This window comes from Chelonia mydas, chromosome 14, assembly GCF_015237465.2.
Source record: "Chelonia mydas isolate rCheMyd1 chromosome 14, rCheMyd1.pri.v2, whole genome shotgun sequence".
Taxonomy (NCBI): Eukaryota; Metazoa; Chordata; order Testudines; family Cheloniidae; genus Chelonia; species Chelonia mydas.
In genome coordinates, this window is record NC_051254.2 from 36,288,871 (window position 1) to 36,304,836 (window position 15,966).

The 15,966-nt window shown below is 49.4% G+C and overlaps 2 protein-coding genes across 2 annotated transcripts in view; one reads left to right on the forward strand and one right to left on the reverse strand.

Moving 5' to 3' along the window:
* Positions 1-15,966, reverse strand: part of LOC102936186 (butyrophilin-like protein 2) — a 1,677,894-nt gene that overhangs the window by 231,614 nt on the left and 1,430,314 nt on the right.
* The window catches only part of LOC114020220 (butyrophilin subfamily 1 member A1), a 1,361,724-nt gene that overhangs the window by 7,369 nt on the left and 1,338,389 nt on the right, over positions 1-15,966 (forward strand). Inside the window, 2 exon segments of the mRNA XM_043528139.1 lie at positions 12,588-12,869; positions 15,205-15,312. Of these exon segments, the coding sequence (XP_043384074.1) occupies positions 12,588-12,869; positions 15,205-15,312 (390 nt within the window).

Consider the following 15,966-nt stretch of genomic DNA (forward strand, 5'->3'; position numbering starts at 1 on the left):
GTTAAGGTTGCCTGGAGGTAACTAAAGCTACATCTACACCACAGCCGGGATTGACGGAGTGTTGATCAATGCACCGGCAGTCGATTTAGCGGGTCTAGTGAAGACGCGCCAAATCGACCGCAGATTGCTCTCCAGTCAACCCATGTACTCTACCCCCGCCGAGAAGAGTAAGGTAGGTCAACGGGAGACTGTCTCCCATCAACCCTGCGCGGTGTAGACACCGCAGTAACTCCACCTAAGGTACATTGACTCCAGTTACATTATTCATGTAGCTGGAGTTGCGTACCTTAGGTCGACTTACTGCGGTAGTGTAGACCTACCCTAAGTTTTCTGTCAGTGAATAGACATGAGGAAGGGTTACAGGGAGGTGCCATTGTTTGTGTTGTGTTCCACAGATGTGAACTGCAGCATGTATCTGCCTGCACTGCAGCTGCATTCCCGGTGTTCAGTGTAGCTGTCCTGACCAGTGGAGAGATTAGTGGGAGCAGGGGGGCAGAGCTGTCACTGTGCTCTGGAAGGGCAGGAGATAATATCACCAGGCAGCCTGAACTCTGTGCTAACGAAGGTTTTGTCACTGAATTTCCTACTTTTTTTAAACAGAAAGGGAAACGTTTGTTGCAGGAGTTAGTGGCCATTTAGGTGGTTTTAGTCATGGGCGGTGGGTAGAAGAGGCACAGGAAGGCTGAGCCTTCCCTGCCGCCAATCCGCTGCTGGACGCTTGCGCCGCGGTGGCTCTGCCACTCCACCACCCCCACCCCTCCAGAAATCCCCGCTGCTCACTGCGTCCCTCCTCCTCTTGGGAGGGGGAGTGAGGAGGGACGCGGCAAGCCAGTGGGCGGCCGGCTGGGGGTGTCTGGCGGGGGAGTGCGGCAGCTTGGTCATGCGCTGCCTGGTGCTGGGGGGGCTTGGGGTGGGGGGCAGCGCCTTGGCCTGGCGCTGGGGGTCCAGCGCCTCAGCCCAGCACTGGGGCTCAGGGGCCGGTGGCTCAGCCCAGTGTTGGAGCCATCCCGGCTTGGCCGGGGGGCAGGGGAGAGAGGGCGGCCTTTAGGGGTGGGGAGGCTGGCTGCTCAGCCCGGCGCTGGGGCGCGTTGCCCCGTGGTTGCTCAGTGCCCCTCCCGCTGTGCACTCTGATAGTGCAGTGGTGATAATGGTCGTGCTGTGCAATGTTTGCAGTGTGTAGCTTGTAACAGGGCTGGTGAGAGAAATCTCATCCCAGGTCCCTGCCCCAACACCTTGACAGTTTTATCATACAGCAACTAATTTAAGCGTGTGAGAGGAAACTGGTGTGTCTGTTTCCTTCTCCACCATCCCCCACAACATTTAGCTCCCCTCTGCCCTACATTCCTGGGAGCACATATCACAGGCAGCAGCTCACTGGTGGGCCACGCACTACCTCGGTTACGTGAGCTGCACCCTGAGCTGGGCTCCTCACCCCAACTACCATGCCGAGCTGAGCCCCCCGGCCCTGGTCCAGCCAGACTTACCCAGCCATGTTGCAGGCCCACCCAATACAACTCCCCCTCCCCCACACACTCTGGCAACCCCACCCAGGGGCGATGTGTATTTTAACTATTCATTTCCTGCATTTCAGATGTTTACATTTTCATCACATTCAGCCCCCCACCCCACTGCCCCTTGATCACAGATTACATGAGTTAGATACCCCAAGAGTGACAGGGTCTCCCAGATCCCAGGCTATACGGGGGCAAAAAAAGGCAGAGGGGTAGGGCTCCCCCAGATCCCAGCATGGTGAGGGGGAGAATTTGGGGCTGGCAGGACTCCCTGCTCCGAAACCCACAACGTTTACACCACCCCTCACCATATCAAATCCCTCCCATCCCACTCCTTCCCCTTACCTGAGGAGGCCCCAACCCTTCTTCCCCTCCCTACTACAGGCAGGCCTGTCCGGTAGTAGGTGACTTCTGGGTACCCTTCTGACTCTGTCAATCTGTTTCTTCACTTCACCAGGTGGGTATTGTAGTTTTAAGAATGCTTGATAGAGATCCAGTAGGTGTTTGTCTCTGTCTAAGGGATTGGAGCAAATGTGGTTGTATCTTAGAGTTTGGCTGTAGACAATGAATCATGTGATGTGGTCTGGATGAAAGCTGGAGGCAGAAGTCAGCTACTACAGGACAGGCCCAACAAAGAAAGTAACAGAACGCCACTAGCCGTCAACTACAGCCCCCAACTAAAAGCTCTCCAGCGCATCATCAGTGATCTACAAACTATCCTGAAAGACGATCCCTCACTCTCACAGACCTTGGGAGACAGGCCAGTCCTTGCTTATAGGCAGCCCCCCAACCTGAAGCAAATACTCACCAGCAACTACACACCACACAACAAAAACACTAACCCAGGAACCAAACCATGCAACAAACCACAGTGCCAAATCTGTCCACATATCTATTCAAGGGACACCATCATAGGACCTAACCACATCAGCCACACCATCAGGGGCTCGTTCACCTGCACATCTACCAATGTGATATATGTCATCATGTGCCAGCAATGCCCCTCAGCCATGTACTTTGGCCAAACCTGACAGTCTTTATGCAAAAGAATAAATGGACACAAATCTGACATCAGGAATTATAACATTCAAAAACCAGTAGGAGAGCACTTCAGTCTCCCTGGACACTCAATAACAGACTTAAAAGTGGCAATTTTTCAACAAAAAAACTTCAAAACCAGACTCCAATGAGAAACTGCAGAACTGGAATTAATTTGCAAACTGGACACCATCAAATTAGGCCTGAATAACGACTGGGAGTGGATGGGTCACTACAAAAACTAAATTTCCCCCTGCTGATACTCACACCTTCTTGTCAACTGTTTGAAGTGGGCCATCTTGATTACACTGAACTCATTAGCACTACAAAAGTGACTTTTTTCCCTCCCTTCTTGTCAACTGTTGAGAATAGCCCACTTCCATCTTAATTCAATTGACTCGTTAGCACTGACCCCCGATTTGGTAAGGCAACTCCCATCTTTTGATATGCTGTGTATTTATACCTCGCTACTGTATTTTCCACTCCATGCAGCTGATGGGGTGGGTTTTAGCCCATGAAAACTTATGCCCAAATAAATTTGTTAGTCTCTAATAAGGGTATGTCTACACTACGAAATTAGGTCGAATTTATAGAAGTCGATTTTTTAGAAAGCGATTTTATACAGTTGATTGTGTGTGTCCCCACTAAGCGCATTAAGTCGGTGGAGTGTGTCCAAAGTACCGAGGCTAGCGTCGACTTTTGGAGCGTTGCACTGTGGGTAGCTTTCCCACAGTCTCCGCCACCCATTGGAATTCTGGGTTGAGCTCCCAATGCCTGATGGGGCAAAAACATTGTTGTGGGTGGTTTTGGGTACATGTCGTCAGTCACCCCTCCCTCCGTGAAAGGAACGGCAGACAATCGTTTTGCGCCTTTTTTCCATGCTGGCACCATACTGCTCTCAGCAGACGATGCAGTAGGACTGCTAACCGTCATCATCGAACGACCACTTCCGCTGCCACTCTGTTCTCCTGCTCTGGCAGGAGATGGTGCTGCAGGTCAGAAAAACTGGCCTTCTGACCACCGCTTCCAATGCCACTCTGCTCTCCTGCTCTCCTGGTGGGGTCCTCTATATGTCCGTCATCATCGGCCGCTTCCGCTGCAACTCTGCTCGACTGCTCTTGTCTCGCCTCGCCATACCATGGCACGCGTGCAACCTGCTCAGCTGTTGTGTCCTGGCAGCAGACGGTGCAGTAGCTCTGCAAAACTGGTCATCCAACTACCGCTTCCCCTGCAACTCTGCTCTCCTCTTCTCCTGCAGACGCCATACCACGGCAAGCATGGAGCCTACTCAGATCACTGTGGCAGTTATGAGCATTGTAAACACCTCGCGCATTATCCTGCAGTATGTGCAGAACAAGAACCTGCAAAAGCAGGCGAGGAGGCGACGGAAGCGCAGTGACGAGAGTGATGAGGACAGGGACACAGACTTTTCTCAAAGCACAGGTCCCGGCGATTTGGCCATCCTGGTGGCAATGGGGCAAGCTCGTGCCATGGAATGCCGATTCTGGGCCCAGGAAACAAGCACAGACTGGCGGGACCACATAGTGTTGCAGGTCTGGGATGATTCCCAGTGGCTGTGAAACTTTTGCATGCGTAAGGGCAGTTTCATGGAACTTTGTGACTTGCTTTCCCCTGCCCTGAAGCGCAAGAATACCAAGATGAGAGCAGCCCTCACAGTTCACAAGCGAGTGGTGATAGCCCTCTGGAAGCTTGCAACGCCAGACAGCTACCGGTCAGTCGGGAATCAATTTGGAGTGGGCGAATCTATTGTGGGGGCTGCTGTGATCCAAGTAGCCAACGCAATCACTGAGCTGCTGCTATCAAGGGTTGAGACTCTGGGAAATGTGCAGGTCATAGTGGATGGCTTTACTGCAATGGGATTCCCTAACTGTGGTGGGGCAATAGACGGAACACATATCCCTATCTTGGGAATGGACCATCAAGGCAGTCAGTACATAAACCGAAAGGGGTACTTTTCAATGGTGCTGCAAGCACTGGTGGATCACAAGGTACGTTTCACCAACATCAACGTGGGATGGCCGGGAAAGGTACATGACACTCGCATCTTCAGGAACTCTGGTCTATCTGAACAGCTGCAGCAAGGGACTTAATTTCCAGACCAGAAAATAAACCGTTGGGGATGTTGAAATGCCTATAGTTATCCTTGGAGACCCAGACTACCCCTTAATGCCATGGCTCATGAAGCCATACACAGGCAGCCTGGACAGTAGTCAGGAGCTGTTCAACTATAGGCTGAGCAAGTGCAGAATGGTGGTAGAATGTGCATTTGGATGTTTAAAAGGTCGCTGGCGCAGTTTACTGACTCACTCAGACTTCAGTGAAACCAATATTCCCATTGTTATTGCTGCTTGGTGTGTGCTCCACAATATCTGTGAGAGTAAGGGGGAGATGTTTATGGCAGGGTGGGAGGTTGAGGCAAACCGCCTGGCCGCTGATTACGCGCAGCCAGACACCAGGGCGGTTAGAAGAGCACAGCAGGGCACGCTGCACATCAGAGAAGCTTTGAAAACCAGTTTCATGGCTGGCCAGGCTACGGTGTGATAGATCTGTTTGTTTTTCCTTGATGAAAACCCGCCCCCTTGGTTCACTCTACTTCCCTGTAAGCCAACCGCCCTCCCCTCCCCCCTTCAATCACCACTTGAAGAGGCAATAAAGTCATTGTTGTTTCAAATTCATGCATTCTTTATTAATTTCATCACACAAATAGGGGGATTACTGGCAAGGTAGCCCGGGAGGGGTGGGGGAGGAGGGAAGCACCAGGTGGGGTGGGAGAGGAGGGGAGGAGGGAAGGACAAGGCCACACTGCACTTCAAAACTTATTGAATGCCAGCCTTCTGTTGCTTGGGCAGTCCTCTGGGGTGAAGTGGTTGGGTGCCCAGAGCCCCCCACCCTGCGCGTTCTTAGGCGTCTGGGTGAGGAGGCTATGGAACTTGGGGAGGAGGATGGTTGGTTACACAGGGGCTGCAGTGGTGATCTGTGCCTTTCCTGCACCTCAACCATATGCCGGAGCATATCAGTTTGATTCTCCAGTAGCCTCAGCATTTCATCCTGCCTCCTCTCATCATGCTGCCGCCACCTCTCCTGTTGCTCCAGCCATCTATCCTCTCACACGTCCCTCCTATCCTCATGTTCATTTTGTGCTTTCCTGGACTCCTCCATTGTCTGCCTCCACGCATTCTGCTGGGCTCTTTCAGTGCAGGAGGACTGCATGAGCTCAGAGAACATTTCATCACGAGTGCGTTTTTTTCACCTTCTTATCTGCACTAGCCTCTGGGACGGAGATGATAGTAGCAGCGTTGAAACATTTGCAGCTGCAGGAGAAAAAAAAGGGAGAGTAGAATTGAAAAAGACACATTGGCCATTTAAAAGGAGGGGCTGACGTTTTTGGGTTAATGTGCAGCACAAACCCAACTAACCCCCCCCACACACCCAATTCTCTGGGATGATGGCTTCACCCTTCCCCCCACCACGTGGCTAACAGCGGGGATGATTTCTTTTCAGCCACAGGCAAACGGCCCAGCAGGAATGGCCATCTCTGAATGTCCCCTTAATAAAATTCCCCTATTTCAACCAGGTGACCATGAATGATATCACTCTCCTGAGGATAACACCGAGAGATAAAGAACGGATGTTGCTTGAATGCCAGCAAACACTGGACCATACGCTGCCACACTTTCTTATTCAATGATTCCAGACTGCGTGCTACTGGCCTGGCGTGGTAAAGTGTCCTACCATGGAGGATGCAATAAGGCTGCCCTCTGCAGAAACCTTTTGTAAAGGCTTTGGGAGTACCTCCAGGAGAGCTTCATGGAGATGTCCCTGGAGGATTTCCGCTCCATCCCCAGACACTTTAACAGACTTTTCCAGTAGCTGTTCTGGCCACGAATGCATCCCAAGTCTTCAGGGCAAATTAATCATTAAACACACTTGCTTTTAAACCCTGTATTATATTTACAAAGGTACACTCACCAGAGCTGCCTTCTCCGCCTTCAAGGTCTGGGAGCCCGGGTTGGGAGGGTATTGGATCCAGGGTGATAAACAGTTCCTGGCTGTCAGGGAGAACAGTTTCTCCACTTGCCTGGGGTGCACTGTCTTTAACCTCCCCCCACCTCCTCATCTTCCTCATCCCCAAAATCCTCATCCCTGTTGCGTGAGACTCCCTTGCAAGAGTCCACGTACAGGTGTGGGGTAGTTGTAGAGGCACCCCCTAGAATTGCATGCAGCTCTTCATAGAACCGGCATTTCTGGGATTCTGAGCCCGAGAGGGCATTTGCCACTTTGGTTTTTTGGTAGGCTTGCCTGAGCTCCTTTAGTTTCACACGGCACTGCTGCGGGTCCCTGTTATAGCCTCTGTCCATCATGCCTTTGGAGATTTTTTCAAATATTTTGACATTTCATATTTTGGAACGGAGTTCTGATAGCACAGATTTGTCTCCCCATACAGCGATCAGATTCAGTACCTCCTGTTCGGTCCATGCTGGAGGTCTTTTGCGATTCTGGGACTCCATGGTCACCTCTGCTGATGAGATCTGCACGGTCACCTGTTCTGATCAGCTTGCCACGCTGGCCAAACAGGAAATGAAATTCAAAAGTTTGTGGGACTTTTCCTGCCCACCTGGCCAGTGCATGTGAGTTGAGAGTGCTGTCCAGAGTGGTCACAATAGAGCACTGTGGGATAGCTCCCGGAGGCCAATACCGTCGAATTGCGTCCACACTACCCTAAATTTGACTCGGCGATGTCGATTTCAGCTCTAATCCCCTCATCGGGGAGGAGTACAGAAATCGATTTTAAGAGCCCATTAAGTCAATAAAAATGACTTCGTCGTGTGGACGGGTGCAGGGTTAAATCGATCTAATGCTGCTAAATTCTACCTAAACTCGTAGTGTAGACCCAGGCTAAGGTGCCACAAGGACTCCTCGTTGTTTTTGCTGATACAGACTAACATGGCTACCACTCTGAAACCTGTCACTGTGGGTAGCTATCCCACTGTGCTATTCGCCACGGTCTGCAGCTAGGTGTTGTGGGAAGGTGGAGCTGATCGCAGTGCATCCTGGGTGTGGGTTCAGCATCCCATGATGCATTTTTCCATCCCAGCATTCCCTGAGCTTCGGACTAAATTTCACTGCATTTTTTAACTGCCCCTATTTATTGTGCATCCGCCATCTCTACCTCAAAGGATGGCCCCACACTGCTCTCTACCACTGTGGTCGCTGTTATGGACACATCGCGGATGGTCATGCAGTATCTCATGAGCTCCCAATCGGAACAGGAATCAGAGCTGCCTGACCTTCTGTGTGACATTTATAGAAACAACACCAGATTTCTGTTGGCATTCACGGAGCAGCTGCACACGGTGGACCGTCGCTTTTGGGCTCGGGAAACAAGCACTCAGCGGTGGGATTGCATGGTTATGCAGGACTGGGATGATGAGCAGTGGCTGCAGAACTTTCAGATGTGGAAAGCCACCTTCCTGGAACTGTGTGTGGAGCTCACCCCAGCATTGCGTTTCAAGGACACCAGAATGAGACCAGTCCCTTCGGTGACTATGAACGGAACATGGTGCAGGGCTGGGCGAAGATAAAGGAGATGAGGCAGACATGCCAGAAGGCAAGGGAGGCAAACTGTCACTCTGGTGCTGCACCGAAGACCTGCCACTTCTATTAGGAGCTGGATGCCATCCTCAGCGGCGACCCCAGCTCCACCGCCAAGAGCCCTGTAGATACTTCAGTGGGGATGGAGACAGTGGACAGCAGACTCAACCCTGATGACAAAGTCGTGGACAAGGAGGTCGAGTTGGAGGATGATTTGGAGCACACGGCAGGGTCGCCAGTGATGTGACAAGTCAGGACCTCTTTTCCACTCCGGAGGGGTCTAGCCAGTCCCAGCAGTCCATCTCGGGTGTGCAGGATGCAGAAGAGGAGAGGCCCAGTCAATGATCTTTTTGAGTTGATGCTGCGCGGTTATATAAGGTTCCGCTGTCCTTTGGTCTGTGTATTGTCGAAGTGGGTGAAGGGATACAAATCTGCAAGACTAGCTGTGTTTCATTGTGCTCCACATTTCCCTGTGAAGCTAAGAAGTGTGGCGGAACAGTGTGTTAATGCACACCGATATTTCAGAGGAATCCTCCAGAGAGATCTCCAGCAAACTTTACAGGAGGTACACACCAATCCTCTGCCACAGGTTTCTTGTCAGAGCTGTTTTGTTCCTTCTGCCATTGTAGAACACTTTCCCGCGCAACTCAACAATTGCTTGTGCTGGGACCAAAGCGGCACACACGTGAACAGCATAGGGACTGGTTCTGAACCTGCATGCGTACAGTAGATGCACCTTTGCTCATCCTCAGGAGTGAGATATCAGCTTCAATGACCTCCGCCTGTGGAAAATGGGGGCACAATTTTCATTATTGTCCATGGTCGCCCTCAGTGATCCCCTGAAAACATAACCGACACCCTTGCCTCATCTTGAATGCCCACCACCCGTCCGGGCCTCACTGATCATGCTTTGGGTGTTCGTGTAGTTGTGTGCTTGCCAGGGTTCACAGAGAAGGTGATTGGTATGTTACAAGAGGTGAATTTTTCTGTAAGGATTGAATGCTGTGTGTGAACTAACTATGATGCTTCTGTGTATTGTTTCTTGTGCTAATGCAAATGTTGCCTTCAGGGGAACTCCCTACACACTGGCCAAGCACCTTCTCCAGCTGAGGAAGCAAACAAGGCATAGCGAGGAGGACAAATTCTGAGAGGTGCTCCAATCCTCAGAGAGAAAAGAGAATACAGGAAGTGGAGAGAAAAGGAAAGGCAGGACAAAAAGAGTGAGGAGCACATTCTAGAGGGACAGGAGCAAATGATTAAAGTGATGGAGGAGCAAACAGAGATGCTGAAATCCCTAATCACGCTTCAGTCAGAGCAGATGCATGCTCACCTCCCCTTGCAGCTGGTACAAAACTGTTTTCCATGCTCTCCACAAACTCCACTCACACATTCCTTGCAACTTCCCAGCACATCTCGGTACCATGTTCATACCACCTTCAGACAGCTTCCAGAATGACAGCTAGATGTATGCACAGCTCTGAGAGCCTCCAGTGCTCTTCACTGTTATCTCCCTTCCCACCAAGCCTTGTGTGTGTGTGTGTTAATTGGTGTTTAATAAAAGCAAAGTCTCTGAGAGATAACCAATCTTTATTAGTGTCCTACATGGAGTGATTGATGCAGGTAGAAATACACAGAAGTAGTTTAATCACAACGGTTAAGCAAAACGACATAACTGTAGTTAGTCAAGCATGGCAGATTGATGTATAAAAATACAGATGACTGTTGCTCATTATCAAAATATTGCCTCAAAGCCTCCTTGATCCTCACAGCCCCCAGTTGTGCCCCTCTAATAGCCCTGGTATCTGGTGCTCTAATTCAGCACCCAGGCAATCTACCTCAGTGCTCCACCCCTGTGGAAACTTTTCACCCTCCCCTCACAAATATTATGGTGCACACAGCAGGCTGCTATGACCATGGGAATATTTTCCTCATTTATGTCCAACCTGCCATAAAGGCAGCACCAGCGTGCCTTTTATCTGCTGAAGGCACGTTCTGTGGTCATGCTGCACCTGCTAAGCCTACCGTTGAAGCACTGCTTGCTGCTGTCCAGGTTTCCCATGTAAGATTTCATGAACCATGGCAGTAAGGGGTAGGCTGGGTCTCCCAGGAACACTATGGGCATTTCAACATCCCCCACTGGAATCATCTGGTCTGGAAAGAAAGTCCTTGTTTTCAGCTTTCCGAACAGGCCAGTGTTCCTGAAGATGAAATTTAGTATATATTAATGCCCGATACTCTTATATTCTCACTTATTTATCTGTTTAGTCATGTAGGCATCTGTGGCCATCCCTCCCCATCAGCTTTGGAGTGAGGCCATACACCCTTGCTACCACATTTCTGTAAAGACAATCCTTAGTGGGGAATTAGCAGTCGCTGGAGCTCAGGCCCTCTGAGCAGGACACAGCAATATACAGTTTTGGGGCTGAGGCCCTCTGGGCAAGGAAGAGCAGTAAATGGTTTTGGGGCTCAGGCTCTCTGGGCAGGGCAGAGCACCAGACAGTCCAGGGAGCTCGGGCGCTCAGGCAGGGAGGCGCACCGAACAGTCTATCGCCTGACGACATGGCTCAGGCAGATGGCAGACAAATGCAGGCCTCTCGGCCTAAGGTGGGTAGGTGGCCACCCCAGGAGTGGGGCAGCTGCAGGAGGTAGAGGGACCCGGGAGCAACCTACTCCACTGGGTCTGAGCCCTAGCAATGGCAGAGGGCTCCACCACTGGATCAGTGGGGATCCCACCACAACACACCGATCAGCATTCTCGTACCACCATCATATTATTGTCTGGTGTCCTTGGGCTACTTCCTACGACCCCCTTGTCGTGCACCTTTTTCTTGTGGGGTGTCCTCCCTCTCCCCGGGTTACACAGCTAGTGGAAGTCCCAGCAGCTCTTCAATGTCCTTGTTGGTTGATTTCTCTGGCAGTCCCTTCGAGTCCTCAGTGCTGCAAAGGTTCCTCTTGGGTGCAAGACCCAGCAGTGCATGGGAGGCATCTGTCTCCTTCACCATCTCCAGCCCAACTGAGCTGCAGCGCCCACCTTTTAAACTTCCTGTCCAGCCCCTCTGCTACCAGCAGGGTGGTTGTGACTTGCCAGCCTCCGCACACCAGGGCGTGGGTGGTGGTTTCTCCCTGTCAGGCCTGGAGGGAGGCTACGCCCCCTCGCTACAAGTCACTTTCATAACTGATGCCCTGCATGACCTCTATGGGTTCAAGTTTTTTGTTTGTTTTTGCTTTGTTTTTCCCCGGATTTTGCAAAAAATGAACTTTGTATTTTGTTATTTATATGCTATTTCCATCTAGTGCAGGGGTTCTCAAACGGGGGAGTTGGGACCCCTCAGGGGGTCATGAGGTTATTGCATGGGGGGGTCACGAGCTGTCAGGTTCCACCCCAAACCCCACTTTGTCTCCAGCATTTATAATGGTGTTAAATATATAAACAAGTGTTTTTAATTTATAAGGGGTTTCGCACTCAGAGGCTTGCTGTGTGAAAGGGGTCACCAGTACAATAGTTTGAGAACCACTGATCTAGTGCATGTTTTTGTGTTATTTGTGTATATAAGTTTTGTTCATTGTGTGTTTACATTTTATATAAAAACAATAAAAATAAAGTTTAAAAGAAAAAGACTCCTGAGCGAGGAAGGCTCCAGACATACATCCCTTCTCCACCGCTCCGTGGAGGATCTTCTGTGTGACGCTTCCAAACAGCATAAGGCTTCTCTGCACACCCGCTGCAACCGAAATAACTAAATCAGTTTGAATTCACACCTTTGGGTAAATTAAAGCCTCTTATTTCAGATTAAGATCATTTTATGTCAGTTTAGTTCATCAGTAAAAGTGTGGTCTGGTGCAGAAGGCATGACCTTCACCCTGCATTTCTTTGTTATCTAATGTCTGCGTTTTGTGGGTGTGTTTCCTGTCTCTCAGAGGAGCCCAGTTTTCTGCTGCCAACTTCTGTGCTTTGGAAGGGTACAAGGCACAGCTGAGGCAACCTGAACTCCCCAGTAACAAAGTTTTTTGGTAGTGAATTAATTGAAGGTTTGTCTCTACATACATATGCACTGGTTACAATGAAGTAGTGCAAAACCCTATATGGATACTCTTAAATGACTTGGAAATGGCTTATATTAATTTAGCTTGCGTTGATTCCTTCTTGATTTAAGAATGTCCACACAGGCGTGTGCACTGGTTTAACCAAACCACTTTAACTAAACTGGAGCAAGTTTGTCCATAGAACAGCCCTGACATTAACATTAACTTTACTTCCTGTATATTAAATGGGAATCTGACCAGATTAATTGACCAGCCACACCTGTAGACTCACATTCGATTATTAGTTTAATAGGAAATGGCTTTTGATAACAGTGTAATAAAACTTTTCGCTCATTACGGGGCACTGTAGGATTATCACAAGTTTATTTATTTCTTCTGTAGGTTTGGGCTCTGCTCCTGTCATCTCTGTGGAGAGACATCAGGATGGAGGGATCCGGGTTGTGTGTCGATCAGCCGGATGGTACCCACAGCCCAAGGCTCAGTGGAGAGATCTCCAGGGGCAGCTCTTACCATCGGCTTCTGAAAAAATATCCCAAGAGGCTGATGGCCTGTTTCAAACAGAGATTGCCATTGTTATAACAGAAGAATCCAACCAGAAAGTGTCCTGCTGTGTCAGGAACCCCCGACTCAATCAGGAGAGAGAGTCAGCGATTTCCATAGCAGGTCAGTGCTCGTCCCAGCCACACATGGATAGACTGAGATGCTGCAGACGTTGGTGGAGAGTATTTATCATTGTGTCTCCTATTTATTGTCCTGGGCCTTCAACGTGCTGAGCATGTCTTGGAAAGTCCTGAGCAACCTCTCAAGTCTCTTTGACTCCAGTAGGAGCTGAAGGTGTTTAGCACCTTACAAGCTGGGACGCCATGGGCCAGATTTTCATAAGAGCTCAGCACCCAGCAAACATCGTTCTTCTCAATTGGGGGTGGGGGCGGGGGGAGGAGGAAATTCTCCTTTGTTCTTGTGCTGTAGGGAGGACTGTGTTGGAACTGCAAGCTATCACTATCAATTTAAGAGTGGGGGTTGGGGTGCAGGTTTTGCAGGATAGAGGGCTCTGCAGCAAAGTGCACAGAATCAGGGTTTGTCTACAGGAACAGTTAGTTTGTGGCAAGCTGGGGTGTAAATCTCCCTCACGCTAGCCTGGCGTGCACTGTCTGTGTGGACCCTGCTACATGCACTAACAATTCCGTAGCGTGCTTTGATCTACGCTGCTTTGAAATGGGAACAGTTCAAAGTGCACCAGGGAACTTTTAGTGCGGTGCAGCAGGGTCCACACAGCCTGTTAGTGCACAGCAAGCTAGTGCAAGGGAGATTTACACCCCAGCCTGCCGCGCACTAACTGTTCCTATAGACGAGCCAAGTTAAAGCAGGGTGAGGTGAGTTGTGCCTGCTGCCTTAGGGAGCCACCCCTCTCTCTGTTGCAGGGGTTCTTGTGTGTTAAGATTCCGGATTCTAAGAAATAAAGTCGTGTTACGCTGCAACCTCCCAGCAGGGGTATTTATGTTTGTATCTAACGTCTCTGTGTGTGCTTGAACGTCATAGTCAGTAGGGGTGGGGGAGGTAATTCTCCTCTGTTCTCAGTGCGAGCTGCTGGGTGCTGAGTGTTTATGAAAATCTGGCTAAAAAGTCATTTTCCCCAAACAGCAGAAGAGAGCTCTGGGTATGGTCTGAACATCACTACTTAGATTGCATCTGAAAATACCAGCAATAAAAGTTCAGGCCCAAAATATGCAGAAACAAAATCTTACCTAATCTTACCTAAGAGTATCTTAACTTTTAGGGAAAAAAGGTCCTGATTTTATGTATTATTATCTGCCAAATAACTTGGTTAATACCAAATGAAAATTTCATCTCCATAATAATAAAAATGTTGCATTTGTAAAGCACTGTTAATCTGAGGTCTCAAAGTGCTGGTTAGTCTATGATGTGCCCAGTATTACCTGACTGTTATGTTCACGGCATACACACCGAGAGTTGAAAACAAAACATAAATACTCTTCCTGTAAGGCTGCAATGTAACTGCTTTATTTCTAAGAATCCAGAACTCTAACACACCAGAGCCAAATACAGAGAGAGAAAAAGCAGGCTGCTGCCTAAGGCTGAGAACCTGAACTCAGCCTGCCTTGCTCTAGGCTGGCTCTTTGCAGAATGACTTCAGAGGACCCAGACGCCCGCTCCCTACAGAGTCCCCTAGCCTGCAAGTAGCACCAAGAAACTCTTCGGTATTTAAAGTGTCAGCTCATAATTTTTACACAGTTTTCAATACACCAGTCACTTAACAAGGATTCTCTAGTCAGCCAGTGCTCCAAGGCCCAGGGAAGAGGACTCTGGAGGAATTTTTATTCTGAATTTCCAGGCTCAAGTTTTGTTTTTATTAAAATTCTGCATTAACATATGTTGGGCCAGACTCTCTTGTGTAACTGAGCCCCAGTGAGCACAGGGGAGTCAGGGGTGTCAGGCAGCTGGTCACAACCCTCTGATTCTGAGGGCCAGTCTGCACTGGATGCAGCCTTGGGATCACTTAGAACAGCCTAGGGCAGGGGCAGGTCCATTATTTTTTGTCAAGGTCCAGATTTCTTGGTCAAGGTATAGTCAAGGTCCAGACACCAGAGAAAATAATAATAATAATAATAATGATGAAAAAACCAATGATAATAATAAGTAAATTAAAAGATTCCAGGGTCCATTCAAAACATCTGGTTGTCTATATTTGGCCTGCAGTCCACCTACTGACTGCCCCGGCCGAGGGAATGTTTGAACTTATGCCAGTGGGAGGTAGGTGTAGCATAGCAGAGTCCACCCAACCCCCCCATTAATTAACCATGTTCAGAAACCAGGCTGGGACTTTCATTGGTTTAATAATAAAGCACAAAGGAGCCACATCTCACTGTGTATTTCCCTGTGAGAGTCTTTTAACCAGTCACAGAGTCACCACTGTCACAGTGTCCTGCCTTCATTCTGTGTGTGTTTGCTCCCAAGTCAATGGCACTTTCTCTTGCAGAGCTGTTTTTCCCAAGAGTAAATCCCTGGATGGTGGCTCTGGGTGTGATCCTGGCTGTTCTCATTGGCTTGGCCAGTTACTGCTTCTGGAGGCAACACAGAGAGAAAGGTGAAGTAATGAGAGGGGGGAACTTGGTGTGTGTGTGTGTGAGAGAGAGAGATTTAAAAACAAAACGAAAAGTAGAGATACAGGGATTAAGAGGCTATGATTCAATGTTTGGAGGAGTTTCAGGCAATGGGAGCCAGGCTGAGGGTGGAGGGGGAGCTGAATAAATTATGACTTCACATGTGAACCAAGAAGTGTCAAGTGGTTTCACCCCATCAGATCACACTCAGGGATCCCAGTCGAATGTGATTGTGAACTATTCCATAGGGATCAGCATGGCTCAGTTTGAAACACTCATGTGGGGCTCAGTGAGCTGGGCTTGGACTCCGACATATGGAACTTGGCTGCTTGCAGGAAAAACAGAAAGCAAAGTAGGAGAAGAGAGGGGGCCCAATTCTGCCCCCTAGTCTGTGCTTGCAAGTAGCAGCTGTGGATGGGCGAAGCAGTGGCTGTGCAAATGGAAAGGTTAGCAATTACCTTAGCTACACTAAGATATGCTCAGCCTGAGATCCTGCTACAGGAACAGGGCAATGAACTCTCTATTGTAGTGTAAGTGCTCAACTGTAGTTTTTTCTCTGGTCACAAAGAGCAGAAATTGGCCTTCAGTGATCTGTGCGTTTATAGGGAGCTGGGGTTTTCAAAGCTGCCTAAGGGGTC